General features: G+C 47.3%; 1 protein-coding gene across 1 annotated transcript in view; it reads right to left on the minus strand.

Moving 5' to 3' along the window:
* The window catches only part of lrif1 (ligand dependent nuclear receptor interacting factor 1), a 41,058-nt gene that overhangs the window by 11,827 nt on the left and 13,697 nt on the right, over positions 1-15,534 (minus strand). The window contains exon 3 of the mRNA XM_033042685.1: positions 7,532-9,137. Within this exon, the coding sequence (XP_032898576.1) occupies positions 7,532-9,137 (1,606 nt within the window). The remainder of the gene's footprint in view (positions 1-7,531; positions 9,138-15,534) is intronic.

A 15,534-nucleotide genomic window follows, 5' to 3' on the forward strand; every position in this document is an offset into this window, starting at 1 on the left:
GATGATTCTGCTCACAAACAGAACCACACTGTAATAAACAAGATATTTTTATCCAACAATAAAAAAAAACATATTTTCATCATGCTAGTAATGTAACATTCTGTGTTGATTTCCAGTCTCCTGACTTAGGCAAGTATGCACACCATACAAACAAGGTATTTGCAGAACAAACATTAAGTGATAACAAATTTTAAAATTGATTTATAATTATAGGAACATGAACTCATCCACTTGTGCTCTCACTGTCATTCACAACAGGGATTGAAAGGATATGGATTATGTGTAGGCAGATAAGAGTTGGTTTTGGCATCATGTTCACGATAGAATGGTTCAGTTGTCTGATAACAGCTGGAAAGAAAAGGTGCCTGAATCTGGAGGCATGCGTTTTCACACATCTGTACCTCTTGCCTGTTGGGAGAAGTGAGAAGAGGGAGTGACCAGGATAAGACTTGTCCTTGATTATGCTGGTAGCCTTTGTTGGGATGCATCACAACATGGTTTGGGAACAGCTCCTTCTAAGACTGTAAGAAATTGCAGAGAGTTGTGGATGTTAACCAGACCATCACACAAACAAATCTCCTTTCCATTGACTCCATCTATACTTTACGCTGCCTGTCTTGTGCTGCACTGTTTTATGTTCTTTAAATAAAGACCCTGCCTCCTCAATTCTCATGATAAACTCTCTATCCCAGGAATCGATTGTGAACATATATTCTAATCGATCTATCAGGTTCATTTTTATTTGGATAGGGAAGCAAGACCTCGATAAAATATTCCATACGATGTCTGAACAAAGTGCAATACTATTGGACCAAGTCATCTCTACTCTTGTACTCAAGTTTGTACAGATTAAAAGACCAATCTACCATTGACTACCCAATTGCTTGCAATACCCACTATAAATTGGGTTAGTGTGCAAAGGTATGCACACTAATTCCTTTCAATCCCTTCTTTAAAAGAACACTTCACCTTTCCATTTCTTCTGACACCAATGTAAAGATTTCCACATATATATTATTTAATGAGAAATACTCACAATTGTGCCAGTCATCAAGCACATATTGTGTTGTGGAAGATAAACACAAAAAGCTGGAGTAACTCAGCGGACCAGGCAGCAAGAAGGGTCTCGACCTGAGACGTCAATCATTCCTTCTCTCCAGAGAAGGCCTCTCTCCCTATCTCCAGAGAAGGTCACTCATTCCTTCTCTCCAGAGAAGGTCTCTCTGTCTCGCTGAGTTACTCCAGCTTTTTGTGTCTATCTTCGGTTTAAACCAGCATCTGCAGTTCCTTCCTACACAAATGGTGTTGTGCTGTGTTTAATGTCTAGATAATTGAACATAATGAGTTTGAGCTTTACTTTTGCCTCAATGGACTAATCCCATAGTAAAATAGTTTGAAATTCTAGTCCTTTATTTCTGGGACATGGGTTTTTAAGAGGCACATCAAGCTATAAATATTGTTTTATGTTACCCGTCCTTAAAATTTGCATTTTACTGGCATAGTATATTTTAAAATAAGGGCATTATAAATTTACATACGCTATTTTAATAATTTGTATATCTTCTGATCTACATTCAGCTTTTTAAATGTTATCTAGAATGTTAAGCAAAAAACGCACCCACTTGTAGCGCAAATTTTTTAATTACTTGTTCAGCCAGTTTGGCAAGCCGCTGGGTGACACAAATACTCTTGATCTCTTGGTTGAAAAGACATCACCAGTAAAAGGGAAAATTATCACCACCGATCGCAAGATTTAGTTTAGTTTAGTTTAAAAGTAGAGTACAGAAACAGGCCTTTTGGCACACCGAGTCCGCGCAGACCAGCAATCCCCATACACTAACACTATCCTACACACTTGGAATAATTTACAAGTTTTACTGAAACGGCTGTGGAAGATCCGGAAAGTCATCTGGAGGAGAGGGAAAGTGGCGCAGCAGTGGCGATTCGCTGAAGGAGTCTGGATCCCGAAGGAAGAAGATTCGAAGAACATCGATCAGTTCCGGATATCTCCTGGCTAAATGTTGAAGGCAAGATCTTCTTCAGCAGAGTAGCGAGGCTAAACAACTTCCTCTCCAGCAATGGATACATCGAAAGCACAGTGCAAAAGGGAGGCTTATCTGGAGTGCCGGGGTGTCCAGAGCACACGGGAGTGGTGACCCAGCTCCTCAGAGAAGTCAGGGAGACAAGGGAGACCTGACAATGCTCTGGCTTGACCTGGCCAACGCCTACGGCTCCAACCCGCACAAGCTTATCCAGGCAGTTTTGGCCAAGCATCATGTGCCGGGACAAGTGGCAGATCTCATCCTGGACTATTACAACCAGTTCAGCATGAGAGTCTCAGCAGGGTCATTAACATCAGAGTGGCACAGACTGGAGGTTGGAATCATCACAGGCTGTACCATCTCAGTGATCCTTTTTGCCTTGGCGAAGAACATGATCGTCAAGTCTGCTGAGCCAGAGTGCTGAGGCCCATCAGACCAAGTCAGGAATGCGCCAACCACCAATTAGAGCCTTAATGGACAATCTGACTGTCAGCACTGAGTCAGTGCCAGGAGGCAGGTGGATCCTGTAGGTGTTGGAGAGGTTTAAGCCAGGAAAATCAAGGTCACCGGTGCTGAAGAAGGGCAAGTCATGGACAGGTTCTGCTTCAGCATCGAAGGGACACCAATCCCAACTGTCTCCGAAAGGCCAGTGAAGAGTCTTGGCAAGGTGTTTAACAGCAGCCTGAAGGATACAGCATCAGTCCAGGCATCCTGTCAGGTTTTGGAGAGCTGGTTGAGAGCGGTGGACCAGTTGGGGCTTCCCGGTAAGTACAAGGCGTAGATTTACCAGCATGGTATCCTGCCAAGGATACTCTGGCTACTGCTTGTTCAAGTTCAAATTCACATTTATTGCCACATGCACCAATTAAGGTACAGTGGAATTTGATTTACATGCAGCCACACAATCAAAAAGAGCACAATACACAATAGAATATGACATGTACATCTACCACAGTGGAATCAACATTCTTCACTGTGATGGAAGGCAATAATGTTCAGTCAGTCCTCCTCCTTTGTTCATCCGTGGTCGGGGCCATGAACTCTCCGCAGTCGCCGCTACGGACGGCCCGATGTATAGGCCCTCTCGTCGGGATACTTGAAACTCCGATGTCGAGACGGACGGAGTTTCAAGCCGAATCGGCCGCTTCCTATCGGAGACCGCTGGCTTCACGATGTTATAGGCTGCAGGCCGGCGGTAGGAGCTCTTCTCCGGCGAGGGATCCCAGACTTCGCGATGGAAAATCCACGCCGCGCCCGCGGCTAGAAGCTCCGCAGACGCTGGCTTCAAGATGTTATAGTCCGCTGGCCAACGATCGGAGCACTTCTACTGGTAATCCCCAGCAAGGGATCACCCGGCTCCGTGACGGAGAGTCCGCACTGCGCCCGCTGAAGCTCTGGGCCCGACTCCGGGAGAGGCCGCACCAATCCAAGCTGTTAGGCTGCGAGGGAGGGCGAAAATGCGACTAGGAGAAACGTCGCATTCCATCGAGGTAAGTGACTGAAAGACAGTTTCCTCCTATTCCCCGCCACCACTCCCCCCACACTAAAACACACTTTTAGATAAAAACACACTTTTAGACGTACTAAAAACGAAAAAAAGTCAAAAGGACAAACAGCTGTTGGCGAGGCTGCCGGCTCGCGGTGCCATCCAAGGTGAAGTCCCAATCTCCATCGTAGAGAGATTGGAGACGAAAGTCAGTGGCTTCCTCAGGAGGTGGGTGGGACTGCCCTGGAGCCTTAGCAGCATCACCCTTTACGGAAATAACATCAAGCTCCAGCTGCCCCTGAAGTCCTTGGAGGATGAGTTTAAGGTGACTCGGGCTAGAGAGGCGATGATGTACAGTAACTCCAGCGACCTTCCAAGGTGGTTCAGGCACGGGTGGAGGTGAAAACTAGGAGGAAGTGGAGAGCCGGCGAAGCCGTGCTGCAAGCGGAGTCTCGGATACGCCACAGGTGGGAGCAGTGACTCGGGGAAGAGCTGGTCTGGGTATCTTGACAAGTTTGACAAGGCCAAGGGGAAGGAGAGGCGCAGGCTGGTCCAGGAGGAAGTGAGGGCAGTGGTGGAGGAGCAGAGGTCTACTAGAGCGGTTGGCTTGAGGCAGCAGGGGGCCTGGACAAGGTGGGAGCAGGACATGGACCAAAAAGTCACATGGACTGAGCTCTGGCAGGCTGAACCACAGCGTATCAAGTTCCTGGTCCAGGCAGTGTATGATGTCCTGCCCAGCCCATCGAACCTCTTTGTCTGGGGCAAAGCGGAATCTCCAGATTGCCGCAATACTCAGGCAAGGGGACGTTGGAACACATCCTGAGCTGCTGCCCAAAGGCTCTTGGGCAGGGCCAGTACACATGGTGTCATGACCAGGTTCTCAAACCCATTGCAGAAGCTATCAGCATGGGAATCAGCACCTGCAGACGAGCACGCCCACCACCTAGATGATCACCTTCGTGAAGGCCGGAGTGCAGCTGCCAAGAAGCACGGCAGCCAGGAATCCATCAGGAATCCTGGCAACTGTGCAGGACTGGCAGCTTTCTGTAGACCTGATGAAACAGCTGAAGTTCCCACAGCACATTGCCACGACCACCCTGAGGCCAGACATCATCCTGGTCTCAGAGGCGACCAAAACCATCGTCTTGTTGGAACTGACAGTGCCGTGGGAGGGCCGTCTGGAGGAGGCCCACGAGAGGAAGAAGACTAAGTACGATGAGCTGGTCATAGACTGCCGTAAGCAGGGCTGGAAGGCAAGGTGTATGCCCATCGAGGTTGGCTGCAGAGGTTTTGCAGGGCAATCGCTCTACAATGCCTTGAGTGCACTGGGCATCAACGGAATGGAGGGGAGGTGAGCCATCAAGAACACCATAGAGGCAGCGGAGAAAGCCTCGAGATGGCTCTGGATCAGGAGAGGAGGTCCATGGGGAGCAGCGAATGCCACCTGAACACGTCATGGCCTAATTAACCATGGCTGGGTCACCTGGGTGAGGCTGTCTGATTTTGAAAGACCGGAAACACCCAATGACCCCAGGTTACATCACTGATGATGTGTTCAGGAGCATCAATTAATGTATTTTTTTATCAACCTACGTCCTGTACAAACCTGTACGTCTTTGGAGTGTAGGAGAAAACCCGGAGCACCTGGAGAATACCCACACAATCACGGGGAGAACCTACAAACTCCGTACAGACAGTACCCATTGTCAGGATCGACCCGGGTCTCTAGCACTGTAAGGTATCAACTCTATCACTTAGCCATCGTGCCGCCCTGTAGAAGGCCTCCTTTGTTACTGGAAAGTGTTGCCAACCATAAATTTTGGCCAAGTACATAGTTTAAATAATAACAATTGCAAAAGTTTCAGCAAGATACAATGTCTATAAAGCACTTTAAGAGATGCATGTAGACCATGCAGAATGAAATTCAGGTCATTTTCATCTCAATTAGTGGCAAACAAGGCCAACCTACATTTTATAATAAGAGAACATTCTTAAAAAACGTTCTGGATCAAAGAAGAGTGGAGACACACTCAGTCTGTGTCGCTTTGATGTTAAATTTGATTTGAAACATGATTTTATGGATCATGTTGGTGCATCAGCTGGTCACTGCAACTGATGCCTTTGCAGAACATACCGGGCTTCTACACAACCCACTGATTCCCACAGTTACCTGATATTTACCTCATCCCACTCTGCCTCTTGCAAAGACACCATCTCCTATACTCAATTTCTCAGTCAGTCACATCTCCTCCTAAGATGAGGCTATTCACTCTAGATGTCCTCTAGAGTGGAAAGATAGTTTACTTTTCACCCCAGCTTCCTAAGACCTTACTTTTCACCATAGCTTCTGCATCCAACACATCATTTCTCCAACATTTCCACCATCTCCAATGCGATCTCACCACCAGTCACATCTTCCCATCCCCACCCCTTTCCACTTCCTGCAGAATGAGGCCACATGCAAACTGGAGGAACAACATTTCGTATGATAGCTTACAACCCAACAGAATGAAGATCTGTTGAATTCTCAAATTTTAGGTAAGCAAGCTACAAACAGCCCTCTCCCTACCCCCTCTCTCCCTCCCCCCACCCCCAAAAAATCTTTCATCCCTGGATGTGCGCCAATTTCTCCCACAATCCCGTCCCTCCTTTAGCTCCTTTCTCCCCCCCCACGACTTCTTCCATTTATAACCCTTCCTCTGGCTTCACATTTCAGAACTTCTCTCCTTGCCTTATTTCACTGCATTTTGTCTTTTCATATCTGGCCTTTGTCCAACCATATGCCAATGAAACTCCTTCACTTGCATCCACCTATCACTTGCAATGCTTTAGCCTGTCCCACTCTTCCAGCTTCCCTCCCCCCCCCCCCCTACTACAACCAGTCTGAAGAAGGGTCCCAACCCAAAACGTTGCCTGGTTATGGTGGGGTGACTGGTTTGCTTGCCATACTGCGCTGAACCCATAACGTTCTGCAATTTCTTGCGGGTTAGAGTAGAGCAGTTGCCAACCTAAACTTTGATGCATCAGAATAGGATGATTTCTATGATGCCTCCATATAAATTGAGACACGTTAAATGTCTTAGTCTATTGAGGAAGAAGGTGTGTTGATGTGCCTTCTTGGCTGTACACTTATTTTTAAGTGAGAGTATGGCTTGGAGGGCAACTTTCAGATGGAAGGGCTTCCATGTTTTAGCTGTTGTTGTCCTTCTAGCTGATGGAGGCCATGAGTTTGGAAGGTGCTGCCCAAGGAGACTTGGCGAGTTGCTGCACTGCATTCTGTAGTTGGTACAAACTACGTTATTTCACTTTGGTGGTGGAGCGAGTTGTGGAGGATGTGGATGGGGTTACATATCAAACAGACTGCTATGTTTTATATGGTGTTGAAAACCTTGAGCATTGTAAAACTGCATTCATCCAGGCAAGTGCTCACATTCCTGACTTGAGCCTTGTAGATGGCGGACAGGCTTTGGGCAGTTAGGAGGGGAGTTACTTGCAACATAATTTCTAGCCGCTGATCTGTTCTCATAACATAACCACATTGTTGATACATCTAGTCCAGCTCAGTTTCTTGTCAATAGCAACCCCCAGGCTATTGTTAGTGGGGCTTTCAGTAGCGCTAATTCCATTGAATGTCAGGGGTTGATACCTGGATTTCAAGACTTTGACAATTAACCCATTGTAAAATTACATTGAATTTAGCAAAGGTCACTATGGTCTCACATCTATACTAAGCAGGCAAGCAAGGTACCATGTTTCATGTACAAAGTTATGAACACCAACAATGAGAATATGCAAAGTGTACAATTTAAGAAGTACTGAGCTCCACTAAACACAGGGAAGATCTAATGGAGGCATAACTAAATTCTATGCAGTTTAATACATCAAACATCAGCTCCATTTAACATTTTAAGTAGCCAAATCTATTATGTTTTAATTCCCAACACAAAGTAGCAAATACAAATATCTCTTTTATTCTATATTTAAAAACTGTGGAAATGCTCACCTCACACTCACTTGGTATACCCCTACCTTGGTGGGGCTTTTGGGTATTACTTCCATCTGTGGGGCAGCGTTCAAGTTGGTTCTCCTTCTGCTCGATAGGTTCAAAATCAGGGTCCTCTGGTTCCTCTTTGATTTTAATTTGTAAATTGGTCTGTGATAAGACAATGGGCGAGGTGTTCTCCCTTTCTGGACAATCACCAGATGTTGAAACTGTCTCGGGACCTGGGCTGAATGATCCACTGTTCTTCTGCATGACAAGGTAGATTTTACCATTGTCAATCACCATGGCATTATCCTTCCATGGGGGAAACAAGCCTGCTTCAGTTTCTGTATGTGAAGGTGGTGGCAAAAGGCTTAGAATCCCTCCTTTTGTAAGCTGCTGATTGGCCAAATTCTTTAAGATCTTTGAGGCCAAATTATTGGAAGATTTAACTGGAACGAGGCAGTTTGATGAATAATCTATGTTCTTCACTGCCAATTTCAAAGGAGGGTCCTGGGACTTGGACTGCTCATTGTTCGAAACTGCTGCACTACTGGCAGGTGATAGTGAGCTAATCACAGGGTCGTCACTAGCAATGAGGATTGTGGGGACCTCAACCATGTTTTTAGGCTGAATGTTTGGGAGGTGCTTTGCAATTGTCTTCACAGTATTAACTGGGCAAACATAAATGACTGTTGGAGATGGCTGTGCAGATTGACTCCAGTTAGCAAGGTTGCAAGCCAAAATCTTCTGCTGGACGGCAGGAGGCAGTAGAGATGCTGGTACAGATTTGACTTCTGCATTTGCAGGGATCTGAAGATGATGGCCAGAAGGCAATATTGGATTCTTAAAAACCATGAAAGTCTTCTGATCCTCAGTTGGAGTGGGAGATGGCAGAGTGCCCTGCTCTAATGCGTTAGGTAAAGTAACTTTTGCTAGCTGAGGAGTCAGTATGACCTCTGGTAAAGTTGAAGATGCTTTGGTTTTCTGTACGGCTGGACCATGCACAGTAACTGTTGTTATTTTATAAGCCGTTTCATCTGGAGCCAAAGAGGGAGAAGAATAGGTTTTCTGGATCGCTCGGCGAAGCAAATTCACTTTACTAATAAACTTTTCTACTGGCAAAGTAGAAGATGTTTGGATTTCCTGTATAGTTGGATTATGCAAAGTAGTTGTTTTTGGACTACAGGACTCTTTGACTGTTGCTGAAATGGCAACTGGTTTGGCCTTCTGAATAGGCAGCCCAGATAAAGTAAGTGCTGCCAGACTTGGACATTGCAAAGGTGCAGCTGTTGGTGCCGCGAGTACCTTTTCTTGTGACAAGCTGGCTGGAGGCACCTTACTGTTACTTACAGGTGCTTCAACAACCTTACTGTTACCTACAGGTGCTATCAGAAATCTTCCTGCGTTGGTGGTCTGCAGTAGTGGATGACATCTTTTTGTAGAACTGCAATTTGTTGTTGCAACAGAGATCATATTTAGTTTAGTAAAGGAACTACTGGTGGAAATTGGAAGAGGAACAGCCGGGATGTAATGTGCAGTGCTGTTGGAGAGTGGAATTAGTTTCAGGAGGTTCTTTCCATCAAGGCTTGTGGTCTGCACAATCCGGTACATTAATCCAGAAATGCTAGGAGAGACATTAAAATATGTTATTAGTTGATATGAAGATATCTATTTCTATTACAAAATATGTTGCACTCACTAGAACTAGATCATTAAACTAAATAGATTTTCAATTTATCGTGCCATAAAAACAATCAAGCAGATGATTCTATTTTAACTGTCACAGTTATTATTCATAAGACCATAAAACAGGAGAATTGGGCCATTCAGCCCATCAAGTCTACGCTGCCATTCGATCGTGGCTGATGTATTTTTCCGTCTCAACCCCATTTTCCTCCCTTCTCCCTGGAACCTTTGACACCCTTAACACCCTTACTAATACAGAACCTATTCATCTTCGCTTTAAAAATATCCAATACTCCACAGTGGCTATGAATCCCTCAGATTCACCACCCTCTAGATATGGAAAATTATCCTTATCTCTGTAATAGATACATCCTTTTATTCTGAGGTTGTGCCCTTTGTTTCATACTTGAGTTCTCACAGTCTGAAAGGACGATGACATCTACAGTTTAGACATTTCAATAAAAAGTGAACTAATGTAGAAAACTGCACAATCAGTCTTTATTTCCGTACTAAAGTTCAGAAAGAGAAGGGAAGCATTTGGATAAAATGTGTAAAAAGGAACTGCAGATGCAGGTTTATACCGAAGATAGACACAAAGTGCTGGAGTAACTCAGCTGGTCAGGCAACATCTCATGGTCAAAAAGCATGGATGATGTTTCGTTTCAGGACCCTTCTTCAAACTGAAAGTAGAGGGGAGGGAAATGGAGGTAAGAAAAGACCAGAACAATGCAGACCTGGCAACAGATAACCAAGGAAGGGTGGAGCCCATAATGGTGATATCGAAGAGATACAATGATGCGAACAGTGTAACAAGTTGGGCGACATGTGTGGGGGAGATAGGGAATGCAAAGTTACTTGAAATTAAAAAAACAATATTCTCACCGCTGGGTTGTAAGCTGCCCAAGCAAAATATGAGGTGCTGCTCCTCCAATTTGCGTGTGGCCACTCTCTGACAGTGGAGGAGGCCCAGGACTGGAAGGTCAGTATGGGTATGTCAAGGGGAGTTATAATGTTTGGAAACCGGGAGTTTGCGTCAGCCAAGGCAGACTGAGCGCAAGTGTTCAGTGAAACATTCGCCCAGACTGTGCTTGGTCTCGCCGATATATGGGAGCCCACACAGAGAACAACGGATACTGTAAATGAGGCTGGAGGTGGTGCAAGTGAACCTCACATCACCTGAAAGGACTGTCTGGGACCCTGGATTGAGTCGAGGGAGGAGGTATAAGGTAGATGTTGCATCTCCTGCGGTTGCAGGGGAAAGTTCCTGGGGAGCGGGTGGTTTGGGTGGGAAGGGATTAATGAATCTGGGAGATGCAGTGGGAACAGTCTCTGCAGAAAGCAGAAGGGAGGGGGTAAATGGAAAGATGTGACTAGTGGTAGATCCCGTTGAAGGTGGCGAAAATGTCGAAGGATGTGGTGTTGTATGCGACAGCTGATGGGATGAAAGGCGAGGACTATAGAGACTCTGTCCCTGTTGTGACTGGGGGAGTGGGAGCCAGAGCAGGTCAGAACAGGGGTGACACATGTGAAGGCCTTCTCTGTGAAAGAAGAGGGGAACCGTCATTCCCTAAATAATGAGGACAACTCGCATGAGGATATTTCAAGTAACCTCTGCATTCCCTCCCTTACCCACCCTCGTCATCCTACTTGTATCCAGTGGGATCTAATGCAGGACTAAAGGAGGTAAGAGGCTGGACGCTGTCATGGAAGGTTATGAAAGAAAGTTCAGTAGACAGAAAAGGTAGGAGCAAGGAAGGAAATGCAGTATGAGTGTTGGACTGAATTGCCCGCACAGCCATCTGGAGCACGTGACGTCTTTTGAAGATGGACACAAAATGCCGGCGTAACTCAGCGGGACCGGCAGCATCTCTGGAGAGAAGGAATGGGTGATATTTCGGTTCGAGACTCTTCTTCAGTCTGAAAGAAGAGTCTTGACCCGAAACATCACCCATTGCTTCTCTCCAGAGATGCTGCCGGTCCCGCTGAGTTACTCCAGCATTTTGTGCCCATCTTCAATTTTCTTGGCCCCGCTCTGAGAGTAGAAGTGGGGGCGGATCTGGACCACAACGGCCGTGAGCCCCAGACCAAGCTTGGCGATCGTTTGCCTGCTTCTGCTGCTGTTGAAGGCGAGACATTGCGTCGCGCCAGGGTCTTGAGCCTGTCCCACTTTTGGCCGTCAGTTCCGCGACAGGCCGTTGGCGCGCGATTTTGTTCGCTACAAAGTTTTCGGAGCCCCGCGCGATGTCACGCACAACTACATACCCCTCTGTGCTTCTCAGTGGTCCCGGCCCCGCGCAGCCATACGATGCCCAGCACCTCAACGCGACCGCGAGGTCGCGTAATTTGCGTGCCAAGGACACGTAAATGGGACAGGCCCTTAACCTTGTAAACCTATGCTGTACTCCCTCAATAGCAAGAATGTCCTTCCTCAAATTAGGGGACCAAAACTGCACACAATATCCCGTGTGGTCTCACTGGGGTCCTATATAACTGCAGAAGGACCTCTTTGCCCCTATACTCAACTCCTCTTGTTATGAAGGCCAACATGCCATTCGCTTTCTTCACTGCCTGCTGTACCTGCATGCTTACTTCCATTGACTGATGAACAAGGACCCCCCCAGATACCGTTGCACTTCCCCTTTTCCCAACTTGACACCATTTAGATAATAATCTGCCTTCCTGTTTTTGCTATCAAAGTGGATAACCTCACATTAAACTGCATCTGCCATGCATCTGCCCACTCACCCAACCTGTCCAAGTCACCCTGCATTCTCAAAGCATCTTCCTCACAGTTCACACTGCCACCCAGCTTTGTGTCATCTGCAAATTTGCTAATATTACTTTGAATCCCCTCATCTAAATCATTGATGTATATTGTAAATAGCTGCGGCCCAGGCACCAAGCCTTGCAGTACTCCACTAGTCACTGCCTGCCATTCTGAAAGAGATCCGTTAATCCCTACTCTTTGTTTCCCGTCTGCCAACCAATTTTCTATCCATGTCAGCACTCTACCCCCAATACCATGTGCCTTAATTTTGCCCACTAATCTCCTTTGTGGGACCTTATCAAATGCTTTCTGAAAGTCCAGGTACACTGCATCCACTGGCTCTCCCGTGTCCATTTTCCTAGTTACATCCTCAAAACATTCCAGAAGATTAGTCAAGCATGATTTCCCCATCATAAATCCATCCTGTGACTGCTATCCAAGTGTGCCGTTATTTCAACTTTTATGATTGACTCCAGCATCTTCCCCGCCACTGATGTCAGGCTAACTGGTCTATAATTCCGTTTTCTCTCTCCCGCCTTTCTTAAAAAGTGGGATAACATTAGCTAACCTCCAATCCACAGGAAATGATCCTGAATCTATAGAATCTACTATATACTATATCTACTGAATCTACATCTTTTTTCAATCTCTTACCTCGACGCAGAAGCAATTTCTTTCCCCCATCGTATCTCTGTCCCCATTGCGGCCTAACATCGTGGAGTGGCGCGGCCTTTCCTGGAGACCAACCCGGCACTTCAACCGCGGGCGCAGTGCGGACTTAACATCATGGAGCCTGCGACCCCTTTGCCGGTGATCGACTGTGGAGACATCCAACCGCATGAGACTGCAACATCGTGGAGCCCGCGATCCCTGGTTAGAGACCGATTTGGGAGCTCCAAGCAGCGGAGAGTTTCAACCGTACCAACACAGGAGTTTCGATCACCCCGACGCGAGGGCTTCGGGTCACCGGCTGCGGGAGCTTTGATGGTTCGACAGCCCCGACCGCGGCAGAATAAAGAGTGAGAAGATTGGACTTTATTACCTTCCATCACAGTGAGGAATGTGGGGAGCCGCTATGATGGATGTTTATGTTAACTTTTATTTTACGCGGCTGTGTGTCTTGTTGCTTTTCACTTAGTATGGCTGTCTGGTAACACAAATTTCACTGTACCTTAATTGCTACGTGACAATAAACTGACCTTGAAACCTAAAGAGTGGGTCTTATCAGCTCTTCACGGAGTTCCTCCCTCACATCAACACTCCCCCTCCCTCGACTGGAGGAGAGTTGTTAAACGTCTGTTTGGAGTGTCATCTTAAGAGGAGGAAGAACCTCTTGATGTTCTCCTTGATTACTTCCAACCAGTGCATCAGGGAGTCAGAGTGGGAGTCACAGTTCTCCAACCTGTGTAGTCCCTCTTTAGTTTCTCGATATTCTCTGCAGTCTGTAGTTTGTTATTTTTCAGTTTGTTAGTTTGTGACCTTGTGGGACATTTCCAAGTTCAAGGCAGATGTGACTTTTATACAAGAGTGCCACAGTACAACAATTATAGGACAGGGCTCGAAATTAATGGTTGCCTGGGTGCCAATGACCACCCAAAGTGCCGCCGGGCAACCTAAAAGCCGAGTCACTTTGCCTGGCTTGGCACTGCAGATACTGGCTTATACCGAAGATAGACACAAAAAACTGGAGTAACTCAGTGGGTCAGGCAGCATCTCTGGAGAAAAGGATTGTGATGTTTCGTGTCAGAGACGGCTGTATTGCGGGGCAAAGATATTAGGAGTGTGGTGACAAAGGGTCGGAGCGAATGACGGGCCCTGCACAGCGACAGCAGTTCCATCTCCTCCTCCCGCACCCCGCCCGCCCTGATAGCGGCCGCTGCCTGCCAATCTGCCAACGGCCCTTTCAAAACAAACCCTCCCACACAACGAGGCCGAGAGGAGGGAGGGAGGGGGAGGCCTCCTTCCGCCATCTGAAGCAGCTGCGCCAAAGAGCCTATAGCTATAGGATCTTTGAGCTGCATTGCTCGGCCCCGCACCTTCCTTTTGGCTGGTGGTGGAGGAGGGGAGGCGGTGCCGAGGAGATCCCAACTGTCTCCCCATTTGGCGGAGGCACTTGGCGGTGGACAGGGACGGCCAAGGCAGCGGGGCAATGTTGTCCGAGGAGCCCCACCTCCCTTCCTCACCTCTCCCGCGTACACCCCCCCCTCCACCCCTCTTATCCTGGGACCCCTCCTCTACATCCTGCACTGATCTCCATTCCCGCCTCTAATCAGTCCTCACTGACATCCCCTGTGCTTCCCTCCCCATCAACCGCCCCCCCACCCCGTCTATTCATCCTGCACTGATCTCCCTATCCACCTCGCATTGATTCTCATGCCACTCCCCATCCATCTTACACTGGTCCCCCAATTCATCCTGTACTTACCCCCCTTCCCATCCATCCTGCACTTCTCTTCCATTCATCCTGTACTGATTCCCTCATTCATCCTATACTGATCCCCACATTCATCCTGTTCTGATCCCCCATTCATCCTATACTGATCCCCTCATTCATCCTGTACTGATCCCCCATTCAACTTTTACTGGTCCCCCACTCATCTTTTACTGAACCACCCATTCATCCTGTACTGATCCCCTCATTCATCCTGTAGTGAATACCCATTCATCCTGCACAGACCCTCCGATCCACACTGTACTGATGACCCCCCATTCATCCTGTACTAATCCCCCACCATTCATCCTGTGCTGATCCCCCCCCCCCCCATCCATCCTGTACTGATCCCCCATTCTTCTTGAATGTCATCTTGAACAGTCTGAAGGGTCTCGACCCAAAACATTGCCCATTTCCTTCGCTCCATAGAGGCTGCCTCGCCCGCTGAGTTTCTCCAGCACTTTTGTCTACCCCCATTCATCCTGTACTGATCCCCCCATTAATCCTGTACTGATCCCCCCATTCATACTGTACTGATCCACCCCATGTATCCTGCGCTGATCCCCCCCCCCCCCCAATCAATGCTGCACTGATCCTCCCATTAAAGAAGAATGGGGGGGGGGGGGGAAACAGTCTGAAGAAGGGTCTCGACTCGAAACGTTGCCTATTTCCTTCGCTCCATAGATGCTGCCTCAACCGCTGCATTTCTCTAGCATTTTTGTCTACCCCCATTCATCCTGTGCTGATCCCCCCATCCATCCCGTACTTGACCCCCCCATTCAACACCACTGACATCCCCCGTGCTCTCGCCTCACAATTTTACATACTCCAACCAACATGTACTAATTCACCTGCCTCAATCCATTCATTCCGCACACCGATTGTCTTCTCACCCCCCCCCCCCCCCCCCCCGCCATCTATCCACCCCGCACTGATTCACACCCCCCCCCCCCCCCTCCTCCCTGACCCTATTTTGCTGGAAATGTCTTTAGAGCGAACATTGACTGTTTGATAACGGAATGCAATCAAATGTGTTTTAATTCCCAATGTTATTATTTGTTTTAGTCCATAAAGATGGATTAATTAAATTGTGAACACGCGAAAAATTAAAACCGCAGTGTTCGATTGTCATTGCTA

The sequence above is a fragment of the Amblyraja radiata genome, chromosome 24 (assembly GCF_010909765.2).
Source record: "Amblyraja radiata isolate CabotCenter1 chromosome 24, sAmbRad1.1.pri, whole genome shotgun sequence".
Classification (NCBI taxonomy): domain Eukaryota; kingdom Metazoa; phylum Chordata; class Chondrichthyes; order Rajiformes; family Rajidae; genus Amblyraja; species Amblyraja radiata.